Source organism: Pan paniscus, chromosome 10 (assembly GCF_029289425.2).
Source record: "Pan paniscus chromosome 10, NHGRI_mPanPan1-v2.0_pri, whole genome shotgun sequence".
NCBI classification, from domain to species: Eukaryota; Metazoa; Chordata; class Mammalia; order Primates; family Hominidae; genus Pan; species Pan paniscus.
In genome coordinates, this window is record NC_073259.2 from 131,675,109 (window position 1) to 131,695,842 (window position 20,734).

The 20,734-nt window shown below is 46.9% G+C and overlaps 1 protein-coding gene and 1 non-coding gene across 5 annotated transcripts; both read left to right on the forward strand.

Moving 5' to 3' along the window:
* The first annotated feature begins 690 nt into the window (after positions 1-690).
* On the forward strand, positions 691-20,731 carry DDX55 (DEAD-box helicase 55). Of its 4 annotated transcripts, XM_003812093.5 has the most exons (14): positions 691-2,080; positions 5,764-5,814; positions 5,906-5,992; positions 7,265-7,356; positions 7,433-7,495; positions 8,523-8,672; positions 9,778-9,967; positions 13,005-13,087; positions 15,014-15,145; positions 16,345-16,437; positions 17,591-17,705; positions 18,499-18,667; positions 19,262-19,554; positions 19,794-20,731. In XM_003812093.5, the coding sequence occupies exons 1-14, from the start codon at positions 1,973-1,975 to the stop codon at positions 19,968-19,970; spliced, it is 1,803 nt and encodes a 600-aa protein (XP_003812141.1). In that variant the 5' UTR covers positions 691-1,972; the 3' UTR covers positions 19,971-20,731. The 4 variants fall into 4 exon arrangements, with proteins under 4 accessions (XP_003812141.1, XP_034790656.1, XP_014202835.1 ...); XM_014347349.4 differs by lacking the exon at positions 19,794-20,731 and having other exon boundaries at positions 1,910-2,080; positions 19,278-19,454; XM_034934765.2 differs by lacking the exons at positions 19,262-19,554; positions 19,794-20,731 and having other exon boundaries at positions 1,908-2,080; positions 18,427-18,641.
* On the forward strand, positions 16,542-16,674 carry LOC112436803 (small nucleolar RNA SNORA9). Its single transcript, XR_003025494.1, has one exon. It is a non-coding gene; the product is annotated as a small nucleolar RNA SNORA9 (small nucleolar RNA).
* Positions 20,732-20,734: the final 3 nt, after the last annotated feature.

The following is a 20,734-nucleotide window of genomic DNA, read 5'->3' on the forward strand; positions in this document are numbered from 1 at the left end:
TTTTGTATTTTTAGTAGAGACGGGATTTCACCGTCTGGTCTCGAACTCCTGAGCTCAGGCAATCTGCCCGCCTTGGCCTCCAAAAGTGCTAGGATTACAGGCGTGAGCCACCATGTCTGGCCTTTTTTTGTTTGTTTGTTTGTTTTTTGAGACTGAGTCTCACTCTGTCGCCCAGGCTGGAATGCAGTGGTGCGATCTAGGATTACTGCAGCCTCCACTTCTCAGGTTCAAGCGATGCTTGTAGCTCAGCCTCCGGAGTAGCTGCAGGCACCTGCCACGACACCTGGCTAATTTTTTGTATTTTTAGTAGACAGGGTTTCACCACGTTGGCCAGGCTGGTCTCAAACTCCTGACCTTAGGTGATCCGCCTGCCTCGGCCTCCCAAAGTGCTGGGATTACAGGCATGAGCCACCGCACCTAGCCCAGATAATTTCTTTTTCTTTTTCTTTTTTTTTTTTGAGACTGAGTCTCGCTTTGTCACCCATGCTGGAGTGCAGTGGCGCAACCTCCACCTCCCTGGTTCAAGCGATTCTTCTGCCTCAGGCTCCTGAGTAGCTGGGACTACAGGCATGCGCCACCACGCCCGGCTAATTTCTGTATTTTTAGTAGAGACGGGGTTTCACCATATTGGCCAGGCTGGTCTCGAACTCCTGACCTTGAGATCTGCCCGCTTTGGCCTCCCAAAGTGCTGGGATTACAGGCGTGAGCCACCGTGCCAGGCCAATAATTTCTTTATGGCCAGTTTTTTCACAGAAAGGTGGAGAGAGAGTAATATTTTTAGGTTTTATGGCTGACTGTGGAGAAAAGGGATTCCCGTTTCTATGCTCCGTCATGGGCAAGAGGGATTCTTGAGTTTCTATGGCTAGCCTCAGAGAATCAGAGATCAGAGAGGGAGCAGAAGGTCAGAGAGAAACTTGCTTCTGAGGCTGCCTCTGGGGCCTTCACTTTGGGGTTTCGTTTTCAGAGCCTCAACAGGAGCAAGCCATGCACATAGGTGGAGGAGATAGGCCCTCATAGAGGGCACATAGTGAGTGGTCAATAAAAGTTTGCTGAGTTAAGGCCGGGCGCGGTGGCTCACGCCTGTAATCCCAGCAATTTGGGAGGCCGAGGCGGGCGGATCACGAGGTCAGGAAATCGAGACCATCCTGGCTAACACGGTGAAACCCCATCTCTACTAAAAATACAAAAAATTAGCCGGGCGTGGTGGTGGGCGCCTGTAGTCCCAGCTACTCGGGAGGCTGAGGCAGGAAAATGGCGTGAACCCGGGAGGCGGAGCTTGCAGTGAACCGAGATCGCGCCCAGCCTCCAGCCTGGGCAACAGAGCGAGACTCCGTCTCAAAAACAAACAAACAAACAAACAAACAAAAACAGCTTTCTGAGTGAAGTTGTACGTGGACATGAATGGCCCAGGCAAACAGTGAACAGAGGAATGGGACAGTGTTCTTAGTTAGGACTCTGACCCTAACTTCCGGGAAAGTAAACCAACATTCAGGACGTACCGGCCATCGGACCCCAACATTCAGGACGTACCGGCCATCAGCGGGTGCCTGTTTTGCAGGGCTGCTAACCCGGGTCCCCGACACGTTTCTCTGCCCACGGTAGCCAGCCCCGCTGTCCTTCGGCCTGGACGCGGTCCTGTGCTGCCACCTGCCTCCGAGGGGCAGAGAAAGTGGGAAGGCCGGGCCAGAATCCCTCCCGCCAAAACTCCTGCCCGGTGCGGAGAGGCGCCCGGAGCCCAGGGCGCTGTGCGGAGCGGGTGTAACTCCCCAGGCCTGCCCTGCCGCCTGCCTCCACCGTCCCGCGGGCGCCTTTCCTCCCTCCCGCGGCGTGGGAGCCTTCGCCGCGCTCCGGAACTCTGCTGCTCCAGCGAAGTTCCCGGCCGTCCGCCGGAGCTGCCGGAAGCGGAAGTGCTCGTTGGGGGTGCACAAGGCGCGTTCGAGCAGCGGCGACCGAGGCGGCGAAGGAGCGCGCCATGGAGCATGTGACAGAGGGCTGCTGGGAATCGCTGCCTGTGCCGCTGCACCCGCAGGTGCTGGGCGCGCTGCGGGAGCTGGGCTTCCCGTACATGACGCCGGTGCAGGTATCGGTTCCCTGGGGCGGGGGAGGGAGGCTGGGAGAGGGGCAGGCACCCGCTGCATCGGACCCACCGGAGGTGATCGGACAGATCTGAGCCCTGGGGCGCTCATCCCTCCAGCTGGGGCTCTTGCCTCGTCTCCAGGCTGCCCAGACTGGCGGAATGCGGAGCTGCCCGGCCAGCGAGCCGGCAGAGGGGCCGCGACCCACTCCGCCCTCCGGTGCTGTGGTCTCAAGCCTGGTTCTCATCCTGGCCCTGCTCGCTGTAGCTGTGAGACCTCGGGCAAATGGCTTAACCTCTCCGTGCTTCATTTTCCTTCTCTGTGAAATGACGAAAAAATAACACCCTCCTTATGGGGTTGCTGTGGGGACTAAATAAACCAGTCGGCACACTATGGGAGCTCAGTAAGGGTTACCGTTGTTCTGCATCTCTTCAAGAATATTTCTTGAGGACCTGCTATGTGTCAGGAACTCTTCTAGGCTCTGGGGAGTTTGCAGTATTGGCATCTGCTCATAGCCTTACTTTCTAGTGCAAGAGCTAGAGAAAGGATAATTTCAGCTGCTGGTAAGTGTTATGAAAGAACTAAGACGGTTGTGATAGACAGTGTCGCGCGAGGACTGTAGAGGAGGTGAGATAGGGTGTTAAGGAAGGCCTCTCTGAGGAGGTGCATTGAGCTGAGACCTCAGTGATTGAGAAGGAGCTGGCTCTGTGGTGACTAGGGGGAGATTATTCCACTGGAGAGAAATACCAGTGCACATAAATGCCCTGGGGCAGGCTGCAAATGGTTTGAGCAGCAGAAAGGAGGCCTTTGTGGCTGAACATCAAGAGTAGTGTAAGAGATGGATTGTGCAGGGTCTTGTAGGCGCTTGGATTTCATTCTAAATGTAGTGGGAAGCCATCTTATCTGGGAGGTTGTTTAGGAAGGGAAGGGCTGTGATTTCTCTGTAGAGAGTGGCCTTTCCAGGCATAAGAGATGAAGCAGGCAGGTCGCTTAGGAGGCCATTGTCAGGTAAGAGATGATGGTGACTTGGAGTAGGGTGGAACCAGTGGATACTGAGAAGTCACATTTGGGATAGCTTTAAGGTTGCTAAGGGACTGGAAGTGGAGGTTAGGAAAGAGAAGACTCTACAGGGACCTGAGGTTTTTATTTTTATTTTTATTTTTTATTTTTTGAGATGGAGTCTCGCTCTGTTGCCCAGGCTGGAGTGCAATGGTGCGATCTTGGCTCACTGCAACCTCCGCCTCCCGGGTTCAAGCAGTTCTCTGCCTGAACCTCCCAAGTAGCTGAGATTACAGGTGCCTGCCACCATGCCCGGCTAATTTTTTGTATTTTTAGTAGATACGGGGTTTCACCATCTCGGCCAGGTTGGTCTTGAACTCCTGACCTCCTGATCCACCCGCCTTGGCCTCCCAAAGTGCTGGGATTACAGGCTGAGCTACCGCACCCGGCTGATTTTTATTAGTAGCTGAGTGAATGGTGTTACCATTTCCCAAGAATGACTGGCGTGCATATCAGGTTTCAGAGGGAAAGTCAAGAGTTCTTTTTTTTGTTTTGTTTGTTTGTTTTTAACTTTTTTGAGACGGAATCTTTCTCTGTTGCCCAGGTTGGAGTGCAATGACACGATCTCGGCTCACTGCAACTTCTGCCTCCCGGGTTCAAGCGATTCTCCCATCTCAGCCTTCCAAGTGGCTGGGGTTACAGGCATGCACCACCACGCCTGGCTAATTTTTATATTTTTAGTAGAGACGGGATTTCGCCATGTTGGTCAGGCTGGTCTCGAACTCCTGACCTCAGGTACGCCCGCCTTGGCCTCCCAAAGTGCTGGGATTACAGGAGTGAGCCACTGCACCTGACCACAAGAGTCCTGTTTTTAAACACTGAGCTGGGTACAGTGGCACCCGCCTGTAGTACCATTTGTTTGGAAGGCTGAGGTGGGAGGATCCCTTGAGCCCAGGAGTTCAAGACCAGCCTGAGCAACATAGTGAGACCCGCATCTTCGAAATTAAAATAAATAATGGCCGGGCACGGTGGCTCACGCCTGTAATCCTAGCACTTTTGGAGACCAAGGTGGGAGGATCACTTGAGATCAGGAGTTCAAGACCAGCCTGGGCAACATAGGGAGGCCCTGTCATCACAAAAATTTTTTTTAAATAAATGAAGTCTTGAGTTTGAGATGCCCATAAGATTCCTGGGAATGTGGAGAATCTATTTCCAGCAGGCAGGGCTGGAGATGAAAACTGGGAGTGCTATGTGCCCTGCCTAGGGAATGTAGTGCGAGCAAGACCCCATCTCTGGCCTCAGAGCTCATTGTCTAGACCTGTCATCCACTACACAGTCATCAGACATGGCTATCAAGTGCTTGAAATACACTTTGTCCAAATCAAAGTGTACTCTGAGTATCAAATAACACACTAGATTTTGAAGACCTAGTATGAAAAAAGAATGGAAAATGCTGATTTTTAAATATTGATTAAATGTGGAGGGACAATATTTTTGATATATTGGGTTAAATAAAATATTAAAATTTATTTCACCCATTTCTTTTTACTTTTCTTACTATGGCTATTAGAAAATTTAAAATTGTTTATGTGGTTCACAGTTTATTTCTATTGGACAGCAATGGCCTGAAGCAGGGTCCTCACTGTTGGCACTATTGACATTTTGTGCTGGAAAATTTTTTGTTATGGGGCTGTCCTGGGCATTGTAGGATGTTTAACAACATCACTGGAATCTGTCCATCAGAGGACATCACCTCCCAACCCTGGTTGTATTTTATTTATTTATTTATTTTTTGAGGCAGGGTTTTGCTCTGTTACCCGGGCTGGAGTGCAGTGGCACAGTCACAGCTCACAGTAGCCTCGACGTCCCTGGGCCTAGGTGATCCTCTTACCTTAGCCTCCTGAGTAGCTGGGACTGCAGGCATGCACCACCACACCCACATAATTAAAAAAATTTTCTTTGTAGAGACAGAGTCTCCCTGTGTTGCCTGGCTGGTCTGGAACTCCTGGCCTTAAGGGATCTACCCACCTGGGCCTCCCAAAGTGCTGTGATTATAGATGTGAGCCACCACGCCTGGCCCACCCTGGGTTTTGACAACCAAAAATGTCTCCTTACATTGCCAAATGTTCCCTCGGGTTGAGCAGGGGGATAGAAATCACTGTGTAGAGGCAGTTGGAATAATATTACATCTGCTGTGATTTAAGTGAGCTCAGGCCCTGGGGACCAGGGCTGAATCCTGGAGGGAGCAGCCTCGAGGCCAAGGCCTGAATCTAATTGAGGTTTAGCTTTTTTGATTGCTAAAACCAGGTTTCTTGTAAAGTCTGGCAACCTCTACAGTGCTTAAAATGAGAGGGTTTATTTGAATCATGATTCTGTGATACTAGAGCTGGAAGGGACCCTAAAACCCAATGTCTTCAACCCCTTCCTGGTTCAGAGAGGAAAGTAGGAGCGACAGGGCTAGAATTCAGGACTCCCACCTCCCAGCTCAGCTCACTGTCCCCACACGCCGTCGACGTAGACACAGTTGCCACGTTTGATTCAACTTCTCTATGGTGACTTGGTTACTCAGAGCCCCTTTTGTGGTGGGACCCACTGTGACCTTAGCTGCCCATTATGTTCCTAGGGCTTCGGGTCTCACCTGTGAATTGATGGCATCCTTTAACCGGTGCTTTGCAATCTCTCTCTTTAGTCCGCAACCATCCCTCTGTTCATGCGAAACAAAGATGTCGCTGCAGAAGCGGTGAGTGCCTCGGGTATGTGCAGCCTGTCCTCGTGTTCTCCCTCAGATGAACTCTGAGGAAGAAAGGGAAACCAAAACTCTCTGTTTGCAGGTCACAGGTAGTGGCAAAACACTCGCTTTTGTCATCCCCATCCTGGAAATTCTTCTGAGAAGAGAAGAGAAGTTAAAAAAGAGTCAGGTGAGGACAACAAAAGTGATTTATTTTCACCTAGTCATCAGAGAGTTCACACTGGATTAAGAAGCTGGCTACAAACGTGAAAAAATAGGCCAGAAGCCGTGGCTCATGCCTGTAATCCCAGCACTTTGGGAGGCTGAGTCTGGAGGATCACTGGAGTCCAGGAGTTTGAGACCAGCCTGGGCAACACAGTGAGACTTCATCTCTACAAATAATGAATGAATGAAACTTGAAAAAAAAAGACAGTTAATCCTCATTATTTGTGGATTCTGTATTTGTGAATTTGCCTGCTCGTTAAAATTTAGAACGCCCCAGTGGATCCTCGGTGCTTCTGTGGTCATGGGCGTGGGCAGAGCTGCCTTTGGTTTCACTGCTCAGGTGTAAACAGTGTCCTTTTTGTCATCTATTTAGTGCCATGTTTTTTACCTTTTTTTTTTTTTTCTTTTTTCCCTGAGACAGGGTTTTGCTCTGTCACCCAGGCTGGAGTGCAGTGGTGTGATCTCATCTCACTGCAACCTCCACCTCCCAGGCTTAAGCTGTCCTCCTGCCTCAGCCTTCCAAGTAGCTGGGACTACAGGTGTGGACCATCATATCTAGGTCATTTTTTGTATTTTTTGACATGTTACCCAGGCTGGTCTTAAACTCCTGGGCTCAAGTGATCCTTCCACCTCGGCCTCCCAAAGTGCTGGGATTACAGGTGTGAGCTACCGCGCCCGGCCATTTTGCACATTTTTGTGCTTTATGTTGGTGATTGTGGTTTTTGAAATGGCCCCGTGATGTAGTGCAGTCTAGTGTTCCTGGGTGCAAGAAGGTTATGACGTGCAGAGAAAATCCCCGCGCTAGAGAAGCACAAGCTAAGGCATGAGTTAATGTGCTGTTGGCCACGAGTTCAATGAGAATGAATCAATAGTATATGTTAAATAGAGTCTTTTAAGCACAAACAGACATAAAATAGGTTTATGTATTGATTGGTTGACAAAAATGTCATGCCCAGAGACTGGCAGGAACCTAACCCTGTGTTTCCCCTGTGAGCAGTGGTTCAGTGTTCACTAATTCACTGTTCTTCGTGACTTGAAAGAGCATAACTGCAGTGTATGATGACGAGTAACCGTAATTCAAAGTAGTTGATATGTGCTCAGAGATGCTGCTGAGAAAGTCTGGGAACTACTGTTTCTCTGGAACTTTCCTTTGTGTGGTGGAGGGCGGAGGGCCTATGAGTTCCTCTCTGGGAGTTCCTTGTGCTGCTGACTGTGTCCCTTCCTTCCATGTGGGTAGGTTGGAGCCATAATCATCACCCCCACTCGAGAGCTGGCCATTCAAATAGACGAGGTCCTGTCGCATTTCACGAAGCACTTCCCCGAGTTCAGGTGAATTGGATGCAGTGTCCCTGTTAGCCATGGGCTGTTTTGTCGAACTTAATCAAAGGCTGTTTTCTTGTTGTAGCCAGATTCTTTGGATCGGAGGCAGGAATCCTGGAGAAGATGTTGAGAAGTTTAAGCAACAAGGGTGAGTTTGCTCGTGTCTGCTTGTTTCTTTGCTTGCTTTTGGCATTGAACCTAAGAATCGATGTGTGATCTCAGCCTAACTGTGGGTCCCCCTTTCAGCAGCCTCCTCCCCCTGCAAAAAGGTGTTTTCTCCAGGCCAGCTTCCCATTGTGCTTTGCTGGCTCCTTCCCATAAGGCCCTGATGAGAACTTCACAAACTCAGGTTCTTACAGAGGTCAAGAGAACGACGGGAAGATAAATGAGTGGTCAGGATAGCTGAGCTCGGGGCTGGGGGATGGTGAGGAACTGGCCAGCAGCTGCCTTGAATACTCAGCTCCAGCTGGTAGTTGCCTGGGAGGACTCGGCTCAGTAGTGGCAGGTTTTGAATTTTTTAAAAAGAAGATGGAATTCCAGATTTGTGTGTGTAATCTCCTGATTTTTTAACTGTTGGCGTGTAATCCACATTTGAAAAACACATCTTGTAGGTGAGCCAGTCTGAGGGAGCCACATCTGGCCCTGAGTCTGCCAGTTTGTGATCTTTACATAGGATTCTCTAATTCTGTCAACATTTCCATTTTACATGTGAGTTACCTGGGACCTACAATGGTTGAGTAACTTGTGTAGGTCAGAGGTTGGTAAGCTTTTTTTGTAAAGGAGCAGATGGTAAATGTTTTCGGCTTTGTGAACCATATGGTCTCCATCGCAGTTACTCAACTGCTGTTGTAGTGTGAAGGCAGCGATAGACAACATGTGAATAAATGGGCGTGGTTGTCTGCCAATAAAATACTTGGCAAGGACAGGCAGCAGCCCAGGTTTGGTCCGGGAGCTGGAGTTTGCCAACCTTGCCTGGGTCATAGCCCAGAACCCAGATCCCGTCTCACCACAGCCCTGTCTTTCTACCCTGCAGCACTCTTCCACTCTCATGCTCTTCGTTCTCTTCACTAGGGCTTAAATGACTTTGGGGTGATATAAAACTTGGTATTTTGGTAATCATCAACCACATTCCCAAGATCCAGAGAGTTTGGTAAATGTTAACTTTCTTTCCAAAGTGGGAACATCATTGTGGCCACTCCAGGCCGCTTGGAGGACATGTTCCGGAGGAAGGCCGAAGGCTTGGATCTGGCCAGCTGTGTGCGATCCCTGGATGTCCTGGTGTTGGATGAGGCAGACAGACTTCTGGACATGGGGTTTGAGGCAAGGTACTGGACTTTGGACTTCACTGGCTTGAGTGGGCAGATGATACTAATACAAAAGGGGAGCAAAATGGAGTTTACCGCTTTATGACTAGGTATTTTTATTTTTTATTTTCATTTTTATTTATTTTTTATTTATTTGTTTATTAGAGACAGGGTCTTGTGCTGTCACCCAGGCTGGAGTGCAGTGGTGTGATTATGTTCACTGCAGCCTCAACCTCTCGGGCTCAGGTGATCCTCCTGCATCAGCCTCCCGGGTAGCTGGGATTACAGGTGCACATCACCATGCCTGGATGGTTTTTTTATTTTTTGCAGATGAGGTTTTGCCATGTTGCCCAGTCTGTTCTCAAACTCCTGGGCTTAAGTGATCCTCCTACCTAGGGTTCCCAAAGTGCTAGGATTACAGGTGCCAGCCACCATGCCTGGCCTAAGTATTTTTATTAACCACATTTTAATTTCAAATCATTAAGTAGTTTGAGCTTTCAAATTCTACCACATGATTTTTATTCCCGTTCTATCTTTGATCTTAAAATGCACTTTCCTTCAAGTTTTTTTTTTTTTTTTTTTTTTTTTTTTGAGACAGGGTCTCACTCTGTCATCCAGGCTAGAATGCAGTGGCATGATTTCGGGTCATTGCGACCTTTACTTCCTGGGCTTAAGTGATCCTCCCACCTCAGCCTCCTGAGTCATCTGGGACTACAGGCGCATGCCATCATGCTTTTTTTTTTTTAATTTTTGGCAGAGACAAGATCCCATTATGGTCTCAAACTCCTGGGCTCAAGAGATCTTCCCATCCCAGCCTCCCGAAGTGCTGGGATTACAAGCATGAGCCATCACACCTGGCAGTTTTGTTGTTTTTTAATAAACAGCTTTATAGGATATAATTCACATATCATTATAATTGTATGCTAAAATTTGAGGAACCTTGGAAAAATGAAAGTATAAAGAAGAAACAAAGAATCACCTATAATCTCACCTCCCAGTGTATGTGCTATAAATATTTTGATGGCTTCACTTTCAGTCTTTTTGAATACCTGTTTAGTATCGTGAAGCACTGTGTGTTGATTCTGCTGGCAAGTGAGCGGTTAAGTGTGAGCCCTCTTTTCATCAGCATCAACACCATTCTGGAGTTTTTGCCAAAGCAGAGGAGAACAGGCCTTTTCTCTGCCACTCAGACGCAGGAAGTGGAGAACCTGGTGAGAGCGGGCCTCCGGAACCCTGTCCGGGTCTCAGTGAAGGAGAAGGGCGTGGCAGCCAGCAGTGCCCAGAAGACCCCCTCCCGCCTGGAAAACTACTACATGGTAAGCACCTGGGCTTGCTTCTTACTCAGCGATAATGACCAGTGCTCATTTTATGGAAATTGTACTGGTAGAATAAATATGTGAGACCCTGTAGCACCTATGAAATGCATTTGGGGACAGAGCTAGCTAGGGCAAATGGTCTGAGTGGTCCTACTCATTGAATGAGTAAGTTAAATTGGACATAAATGTATTTTAAGCACAGTCTCTAAGGACAGAGTCTCTGAACCTCCTACCCTCAAGTGACCAAATGTTTCTATTTTACATGCTTGGGGTGTGCTGGGTGCAGGCATGACTAAGCTCTGTAGTTCCTGGGCCCGTCAGAACAGCCTGTGTCACAGAGAAGGGCATAGTTAGATGTGCAGGTGGAACACAGAAAATCAAATGACAGACTCACTCCTAAGGAGACTTTGTGGGGTGGAAATGTTCTGCTCTGCAAATGTTGTGTATTTTTGACCTGCATCAAATATGCTGAGTTTCTTTTTCTTTTTTTTTTTTTTTTGAGACAGAGTCTGGCTCTGTCGCCCAGGCTGGAGTGCAGTGGCGCGATCTCAGCTCACTGCAAGCTCTGCCTCCTGGGTTCATGCCATTCTCCTGCCTCAGCCTCCCGAGTAGCTGGGACTACAGGCACCCACCACCACGCCCGGCTAATTTTTTGTTAGCCCTGTTAGCCAGGATGGTCTCCATCTCCTGACCTGGTGATCCACCTGCCTCGGCCTCCCAAAGTGCTGGGATTACAGGTGTGAGCCACCGCGCCCAGCCGTTTTTTTTGTTTGTTTTTTTTTGTTTTGAGACGGGGTCTTACCCTGTCACCCAGGCTGGAGTGCCATGGCACGATCTCGGCTCACTGCAACCTCTGCCTCCTGGTTCAAGCAATTCTTCTGCCTCAGTCTCCCGAGTAGCTGGGATTACAGGCATGTGCCACCATGCCCAGCTAATTTTTTGTATCTTTAGTAGAGGTGGGGTTTCACCACATTGGACAGGCTGGTCTTGAACTCCTGACCTCATGATCCTCCTGCCTCAGCCTCCCAAAGTGCTGGGATTACAAGAATGAGCCATCATGCCTGGCCCAAATATGCTGAATTTCTAGTAGTAAATACTGGCTGCTGGCTTCTGTAGTTTCTTCACAAAGAAGTAGATGGGCTTTTGGCAACTTGATTGTTTAGTAATGAGGCCACTCCTCACCCCTGTTCTGTTCTGTCCCATTGCTGGGATGGGCCACGAGGCACAAGTGTAGAGAGCACAGGCTGCAGGGGAGGCAGCACCATCAGGGCGAGGAGGCACCCACAGGCCAGTGCCACTGCTGACGGTACACTGGCCCACCAGCCCGGGGCTGGGGCTTTTCTTTTTCTTTTGCAATAAGCTTTCTCAGGTTAAATTTTTCGTTAGGCCTGGAGGGGTTCCCTAGCTCCTGAACATGTCTGCTGTTCAAAATGAAGGAGGCTGGTCTCGAAACCAGAGTGTTCCTATTGCTGCAGACTGTGAGGTTGTCGAGGCTGCTCTCCGGTTTGTGTCAATTTGTAGGCAGATTAAAGGTAGAATGAGTTTGCAAATGAGAAACTGCACCTAGTGTAACTGGAGAGTGTTGTCAAAATCAGATAGGCTCATCAGAAGTGGGAGTTGTAGTTGCCATTGATGTTTCTGACAAGCTGGACTGGGTGAGGGAGGAGGCTAGCTCTTCCCAAGCAGAGGGAAGGACTCTGCATAGGGTAGTGTGGAGAGCATGGGCGCTAGAGCAGGACTGCCTGGTGCATATCTTGGCTTTGGCCCCTACCAAATTTAACCGATGAACTTAGAGGTCCTTACTTGTCAAATGGGGGCCACAGTAGTATACAGCTTCGTAGGGTTGCTGGAGGATTAATTAATTAATCCATGCAAAAATGTTCATGATAGTGCTTAGTACACAATAAGTGTGGGTTGAGCATTCCTAACTTGAAATTCCAAAATCCAAAATCCTCCAAAATCTGAAGCTTTTTTGAGTGCCAACATGATGCTGAAAGGAAATACTCGGAGCATTTTGGATTTCGGATTTCCAGATTAGGGATGCTCAGCTGGTAAGTATAGTGCAGCTATTCCGAAATCTGAAAAAATTCAAAAGCCAAAAAACACTTCGGGTCCTAAGGACCTTGGATGAGGGATACTTGTACTACTGTTAGCTTTGGACACACTGTGGCTACTGTTGCATTCTGTTATTTTGCATTCGTTTTGCATTTAGAGATGGCTGAGTACATGAGAAAAAAGTCCAAACTGGGGATTTGGTTTTGGTAAAAATAGGATGAATGCATTCAGGTGAATTTAATGTCTCTAATTTGGGAGTTTGAATGGAGGACTTGATTGCATTATGAAGAAAAGCAGTGGGGTCTGCGTCCATGGAGGCCTTTTAAATAATGATGTACATTGCTTTCTGGAAATCATTATTCACCTTAGAGCAGTGACTTCTGAACTTGGCATCAGAATTTCCTGGGGGAACTCTTAAATAATAGGGATTCTTAGGTTCAATCTCAGACCTACTGAATCAGAATCTGTATGTCGTACCCAAGAATCTGCATTAAAAAAAAAAAAAATCTATCCTTCGGCTGGGCGAGGTGGCTCACGCCTGTAATCCCAGCACTTTAGAGTTGAGGTGGGAGGATTGCCGGATGCCAGGCCAGGAGTTCGATACCAGTCTGGGCAACATATTGAGAGTCTGTCTCTTGAAAAAAAAAAGAAGAAAAAAAAAGGTAAATAAATAAAAATCTACCCTGGAGATGGTGTAATGGCTGGCATGTATATTGGGATTGGGAGTTGGGAACTGTTGCCTGTTGGATGACTGTGTTTCTCTGAGCTATATGATTTTGTGACATACAAATTAACTTTTACAGGCAGCAGCACATGTTGATATTTATTCTGAGCTAGGTAGACCAGTTACCATTCCGACTAAAGTCTGTCCTACCCATGGGGGAAATGACATTCCTTAAAATTTAATGCTGAAACTGAAAATAGCCATGGGGATTATTATTGCCAAATATGTTTTTTATTAGTTTCCCTTTTTATTTTGCAGGTATGCAAGGCAGATGAGAAATTTAATCAGCTGGTCCATTTTCTTCGCAATCATAAGCAGGAGAAACACCTGGTCTTCTTCAGGTACTCCTCTGGTCTCTGTGGTAGGGGCGTCAGGGATTCAGCCAGAATGTGCAGGTGCATGCGGCCTTTGGGTTTTGGATTCCATCTAGCATGGTTCTCTCCGGAATGCTTTTGGCTGCAAATAACTGAAAACCCAACTTTTGTTGTCCGAACAAGGTTGGCTTTATTTTTCTCCGGTAAAAAGTCGTCCAAAGGCAGGCAGTTTCTCACATGGGTTTCATGCGTCAGTCATGTCAAGGTCAATGTTGATGTGATTGGTCTTCTCTTCCTATGTGTCACCTCATGGATTCTGGATGACCACTATTACACCCTGTCATGTCTGCACTGAAGAAAGATAAGGGGGGAAAGGCAGAGGGGGCTTATGGCAATGTTAGCTATATCCATGCCTTTTAATCAGGAGAGCAAAGAGCTTCCTCAGAAACCCCTCTGCCCTAGTTGACTTCAGCTGTGAATTCATCTTAGGGGCCAAAAGTGGGTCACGTGGTGGCCCCTCACTTCAAGAGCAGCAGAGAAAATGAGTGTGCAGCTTTTCTGCCTCTGTAGTAGTGGCCAGCGAAGCAAGAAGTGGTTGGGAATAGTGTTTATCAGCCACCCATGGAGTCCGCCACAGTGGGGTTTTGTCCTGTGGTCAGAAGGCAGCGTAGGGACAGATGCATATGTTCTTTGGACTGGTTGGTTCTTTTCCCCTTTTCTCCAGAGATAAATGTGTTGATCTTTAGTAGTACATAAAAAATAATTTTATATTTATTTATGTATTTATATTTATAATTTCTTTTCTATCTGTTATCCTACAAATAAAATGCAATATTGACCATGACCCACAGTAAGAAGTACAATTTGGTACACACCCAAACAAGACAATAAAACAAAGGTTTTCATGAAACTGCACCCTGCTAGGTAGGATGTTTTCTATTCTGTTCTACTCCAGCTGTTAATTTTTTAAAAATGCTGGTCGAGACCCACTAAATTGATTTCAGAACCCACCAGGTCTGTGGGTTGTGAGGCTTAGTGTGTGAAACACCACTTCATTACATACTGTGTGACTCAAGGTGGAAAAGAGCGGTCACAGCACAGGTGGAGGGACTGAAGTAGACAAGAGTTAGCCCAAACTGGAATGCAGTAGTGCAGTAGTCTGGTCTAGTGGGAGGAGCATTAGACCTGGGTTCTGGTTCTGCCACTTACTCTGTGTCTCTGGTAAGTTTCAGTTCCCTCATCTGCAAAAGGATGGGAAGTCACTTGGGAATGCTTCCGGTTAAGGAAAAGGGTCCAGGGTGAACTTTATTAGAAGGGTGCCGGGTAAGGAGCTCACAGATTCAGAGAATGTTGAGTGTCCAGCTCCCAGGGAAGGAGGCTCCCTGGCAGGAGTTCATGGGCCATCTCTTTAGGGCATATCTTTATTGGGATGACTGCCAACCCCCTTTTTGTCTTTGGATGACTCAGCTCCAAGTCCCAAATATCTGGGAGAAGGGATCTGACTGGCCTAGCTTGGGTTATTTGCTGAGCCCTTGGGAATCCTGCTAATTGGGAAAGAAGCAGTTCCCTAAATGAAAAGCAGAAATGTTTTTAAATCTTGTAACACTATTTGTGGCTAAGATGTCATTGCTTTTGTTCTGAATGACTGTTTCACTTTAATTCCTTTCTCGGGGTCAGGGAGATTTCCCGTGAGAACATCTTTAGACAGTAGAATACGTCCTTGGGGGTTTTAATTCCTGTTTAAGGGATTTTGTCAAAAGATTGGCCTTTCATTGGCTGAGAGGATTACAGATTGAGAACTCAGTTGTGGATGATTTCCACTGCCATTTTCCTTGTCATTCCCCTAGGGAGGGCTCGTAGTTAGGTTGCGTCTGCTGCAGCTATTGCTCACTGTTCCCCTCTCCCGGTTGTAGAAGGACCAAAGTGACTCTAAGCCCTCTGTCCCTCTTGCAGCACCTGTGCCTGTGTGGAATACTATGGGAAGGCTCTGGAAGTGCTGGTGAAGGGCGTGAAGATTATGTGCATTCATGGAAAGATGAAATATAAACGCAATAAGATCTTCATGGAGTTCCGCAAATTGCAAAGGTGGGTGGGCTTCATTGAAGGTAGCAGCTCTCCTGCCACACTGCTCTTTCAGGTCCCCAAACGCCCCATTCTCTAGTAGCCTGTGCTGTCCGCATGTGTTGTTTTTCCTGCCTGGAACCCTCTTCCCTCTCTAATCTGGTTATCACATCTCTGTAAACACCCTGAGCCTCCATTGCCCTGTTCCAATTGCTTTGCCTTTTGCTATGTCATTTCCCTAGTTACTGAACTTCTGTGCTAGACAGCAGGCTCCGTGACACAGGAGTCCTGTGTATTGTCTTCACTCCCAGATTGCCCTGTTCCCCGGTCCAGGGAAAGGTTGTGATGACTGTCAAGCAGCAAGGAGCAAATCCATTTGTCCTGTCTGGGTAGAAACTGTCTGTGGCTTAAGGCCGGACACGGTGGCTCACGCCTGTAATCACAGCACTTTGGGAGGCCGAGGCGGGTGGATCACGAGGTCAGGAGATCAAGACCATCCTGGCTAACGTGGTGAAACCCTGTCTCTACTAAAAACAAAAAATTAGTCGGGCATGGTGGCTGGCGTCTGTAGTCCCAGCTACTCCGGAGGCTGAGGCAGGAGAATGGTGTGAACCCAGGAGGCGGAGCTTGCAGTGAGCCGAGACTGCGCCAGTGCACTCCAGCCTGGGTGACAGAGTGAGACTCCATCTCAAAAACAAACAAACAAACAAACAAACAAAAAAACAAAAAACTGTCTGTGGCTTATTAGGCTTGTGACTATACAGCAGGCAACTTGTGTCTACCAATGACCATAACTTGTATCTGCTTGTGCTGACAAATAATAGTTTTCTGTTTTTCTTAATCATTGAACATCTGGCTATATTAAAAGTCTTCTTTTGGACAAAGTGATATACCTGACTGCTAGGCCTCAGTTATGGAGTGAATTGTCCCTTGTTTTTCAGATGGCTACAAAGGATTAGACCCATACAGTTTTGGTTTTCAAATGGCAGTGCTGTAATTTTTAAAATCCCTTTGCTGTCTCTCACCTCCCTCCAATTTTTATTGGAATTTATGAAGTCCTAGAGATTTGTAGAAAGAAGAAAAAGTCAAAATATTACCTTAAACATTTGTTTCTGTGAGAAGCTCCAGCACCTGTGTGTCACTGTCATCGAGATCAGTAGGCTGTTTGATGGTGATGAAGATGGTGGCCTCCTTACTCAGAATGCTGTTTTCTCATTTCCTAGTGGGATTTTAGTGTGCACTGATGTGATGGCCCGGGGAATTGATATTCCTGAAGTCAACTGGGTTTTGCAGTATGACCCTCCCAGCAATGCAAGGTAAGGTACGAGGCTGCCACCCACTCTCTGTTGAGGAATTTAGCCTAATAAAGGAGGAATCCTGAAGAAGATAAACAGATAATGATGTTCACTGAAACATTTTATAGCAAGCCTCCAGCGTGCTTGGGTCTGCAGTGACCCCGTGGATTCCTACAGGGCTTGCCAGAACAGTTTTGAAATGGTTTGAGGCCTTGCCCTGCTCCATGTAGAGCAAGGTTATAGAAATTTCAGACAATGAGAGAAAACAAAAAACAACAACATTATTTGAGGCTGGGTGCGGTGGCTCACGCCTGTAATTCCAGCACTTTGGGGAGGCCGAGGCAGGTGAATCGTTTGAGCCCAGGAATTCACCAGCTTGGGCAACAGGACAAAACCCTGTCTCTACAAAAAAATATATACAGATTAGCCAGGCGTGTGTTCCTGTAGTCCCAGCTACTTGAGAGGCTGAGGCAGGAGAATCGCTTGAGCGCAGGAGGCAGAGGTGGCAATGGATTGTGCCACTTCACTCCAGCCTGGGCAACAGTGTGAGACTCTGTCTCAAAACAAAAACCCGTTGTTTTAAGTAGCAAAAATAGGCAAATGGATGAATAACCCATTCATGGTGAAATCGTGATACTGTATTGGCAGCAATTAAAAGTACTTTCAAATATTATCAGTTCTTGCAGAAACACACAATAGAATGTCTAAATGAAAAAAGCAGTACATAACACCACATGTGAAAATTACAATTACTTTCTCCAAAGTCAGCATATATTCCTAATACATGCTTCCACGCATAGGAAAATGCCTATAAACCCCCAAGTGTTGATGATTACTCCTGAGGTTATTGGTCATTTTCATTTTATTCTTTGTATTTTTCATTGTTTCCCAGATTTTCCACTGGGGACTATGTCCCACCTGTATGAGGAGAGAGAAAGATACAAGTTTTACTTAAGAGTTCACATTAAATGTTTCTTACAGAATCGTATCTGTTTGCAGTGTTGGTTTAATTGCCAGTTCTATTTCTCACACTAGTAAGTGGCCGAGTCCACACTGAGCTGTGGAGGCTAGAGGCTCCCCAGAGCATTTTAGCTGCAGCAGCCATGTGGCTGGAGCCTGAGCTCTGTTCAGCTGTCATCACCTGGGTACCCATTTCCACCCTGTGTTCTCACAGTGCCTTCGTGCATCGCTGCGGTCGCACAGCTCGCATTGGCCACGGGGGCAGCGCTCTGGTGTTCCTCCTGCCCATGGAAGAGTCATACATCAATTTCCTTGCAATTAACCAAAAAGTAAGCTGCCATCCGTTTTCAGATAGAATGCCTAGTGACGGGGTAGCTGGAAAGGTTTTCCAGCATGTGGTCAGCAATTGAAATTACGAATTGCAAACTCACTGGGGCTGGGCTGGTGGTGGCAGTGGGGGGCCCTGGTGGGTTTTTTTTTTTTTTTTGAGTCGGAGTTTCACTCTTGTTGCCCAGGCTGGAGTGCAATGGCACTATCTCGGTTCACCACAACCTCCGCCTTCTGGGTTCAATGGATTCTCCTGCCTCAGCCTCCCAAGTAGCTGGGATTACAGGCATGCGCCACCCCAGCTAATTTTGTATTTTTAGTAGAGACGGGGTTTCTCCATGTTGGTCAGGCTGGTCTTGAACTCCCGACCTCAGGTGATCCGCCCACCTCGGCCTCCCAAAGTGCTGGGATGACAGGCGTGAGCCACCGTGCCCGGCCACCCTGGTGGGCTTTAAGGCTGTGGAGGCACCTCGGTCATGGAGTGACCAAGTCTCCTGTGCGGTAGCATGCCCTGCTGGGACCCAGGCAAGGGTTACTTCTTGTGAATAGAGACCCAGTGTTGCCATACTTTGCTACCAGATTAGGATTGTCATGTGAAATCTGATTTTTAAATTTTCTTTTAAAAATTTAACATACTTTTCAGAGCATGTGAAATATTTGGGTTGGAGTTGGGCTTCAGACCTCAACAGTTGAAAAGGAATTGTTTCGCTTTTGTTTTTCTTGGTTGTGATGGGGAGCCCTGGGGATATGATGCCAGCCAGGGAAGGTGAGAATGTGGTATGTGTGTGTGTGTAGTGCCCCCTGCAGGAGATGAAGCCCCAGAGAAACACAGCGGACCTTCTGCCAAAACTCAAGTCCATGGCCCTGGCTGACAGAGCTGTGTTTGAAAAGGGCATGAAAGCCTTTGTGTCATATGTCCAAGCTTATGCAAAGCATGAATGCAACCTGATTTTCAGATTAAAGGGTAAGTTGGACTTCTTCATGTGATAATGTCTCCATCTTAACTATGTGGTGGTCTTACAAGTATGAGATTGCTTTGTCTCATAAAAGGAAGTGTTCCCAGGTTTTGAGTAGACACAGAATAAACTGGCCACTGGCTGCTGAGTATTCCATTTAACTTTGTAAAAATGTAATTTTTTTTATTTTTGAGACAGAGTCTCGCTTTGTCGCCCAGGCTGGAGCGCAGTGGCGCGATCTCGGCTCACTGTAAGCTCTGCCTCCCAGGTTCATGCCATTCTCCTGTCTCAGCCTCCCGAGTAGCTGGGACTACAGGCGCCCGCCACCACGCCCAGCTAATTTTTTGTATTTCTTAGTAGAGACAGGGTTTCACCGTGTTAGCCAGGATGGTCTCGATCTCCTGACCTCGTGATCCGCCCACCTCGGCCTTGCAAAGTGCTGGGATTACAGGCGTGAGCCACTGCACCCGGCCTCAATTATTTTCATTCTAATTAAAATGAACGCATTAAACCCTTTGGTTAGAAAAAAATTATATTGTAAGCCATTACTGATTGTTCTAATCCTGTTGAGTGCGCTAACTCTGATCTTCTGATTGAATCAGATCTTGATTTTGCCAGCCTTGCTCGAGGTTTTGCCCTGCTGAGGATGCCCAAGATGCCAGAATTGAGAGGAAAGCAGTTTCCAGATTTTGTGCCCGTGGACGTTAATACCGACACGATTCCATTTAAAGATAAAATCAGAGAAAAGCAGAGGCAGAAACTCCTGGAGCAACAAAGAAGAGAGAAAACAGAAAATGAAGGGAGAAGAAAATTCATAAAAAATAAAGCTTGGTCAAAGCAGAAAGCCAAAAAAGAAAAGAAGAAAAAAATGAATGAGAAAAGGAAAAGGGAAGAGGTAAAGTTTACTTTTACTTACATTAACTTAGAATCTTGAACAAATTTATTGTAGTAGTTCTTTAAATAGGAATTGTGTGGGGCTGTCAGATTTCTGTTACGTTGGCGACTAGGGTGGGGAATTTGCTCTATTTGCAGAAGCCAATCTGAGAGCTTATAGTTCTTGAGTTAAAACTGCTGGTTTCACTAGAACACTATTGCTGAAAAATTTAGTAGTTTATTGGTTTCTTCTGCACTTAGGGTTCTGATATTGAAGATGAGGACATGGAAGAACTTCTTAATGACACAAGACTCTTGAAAAAACTTAAGAAAGGCAAAATAACTGAAGAAGAATTTGAGAAGGGCTTGTTGACAACTGGCAAAAGAACAATCAAGACAGTGGATTTAGGGATCTCAGATTTGGAAGATGACTGCTGATTCCAGTGCCACAGATGAACCCACAAGGACATAGCTGTTCCCTAACTTGGTGGATGGCTCCAGTTTGCTTTTAATGAAAATCACAACTTCAGGAGACATCTGAAAAGAATGATGTCTCTGAAAGCTGTCCTTTCAGATGAGGGAGAAATGAAGGATTTCATACTTCGGAATATTTTACTAAAAACATTCCAGTCTTGGCCGGGTGCGGTGGCTCCTGCCTATAATCCCAGCACTTTGGGAGGCTGAGGCAGGAGGATCACTTGAGCCCAGGAGTTCAAGACCAGCCTGGGAACACAGCGAGACCCTCTCATTAAAAACAACAAAACAAAACAATTCCAGTCTTGAAGTAGTCTAACAGAAGAAAATGTAAAATTATTTGAGTGTAAATAGTAGATGTCAGTATTTATCATGATGGGTCACATATAGACATATGTACATATTATATATATATATAAGCTCTTTTTTCTGAGGCTATTTTATAGTTATTTTTAAACATAAAGATACTGAAGTCTTCTTGACTTCTGATTTTCAAAACCATTCCTCAGTATCTTCAGGCATTTGACCTCCTGAATGTGCTTGGCCCTGGGCTTCAGTTATCCTTTGATGCCCTGCAGAGGTGGCTAATGTGCTGGGGTTTTTCTGTGTTAATAGTCACAGTATTGTTTTATTGGTGAATAGCTGAAAAACAGAGGGATTAAGTCATATTCCGGGAAAGAGAATTATAGTTTTTATGCCTCCTGTTGAATAAATGGTGTCCTGATTGC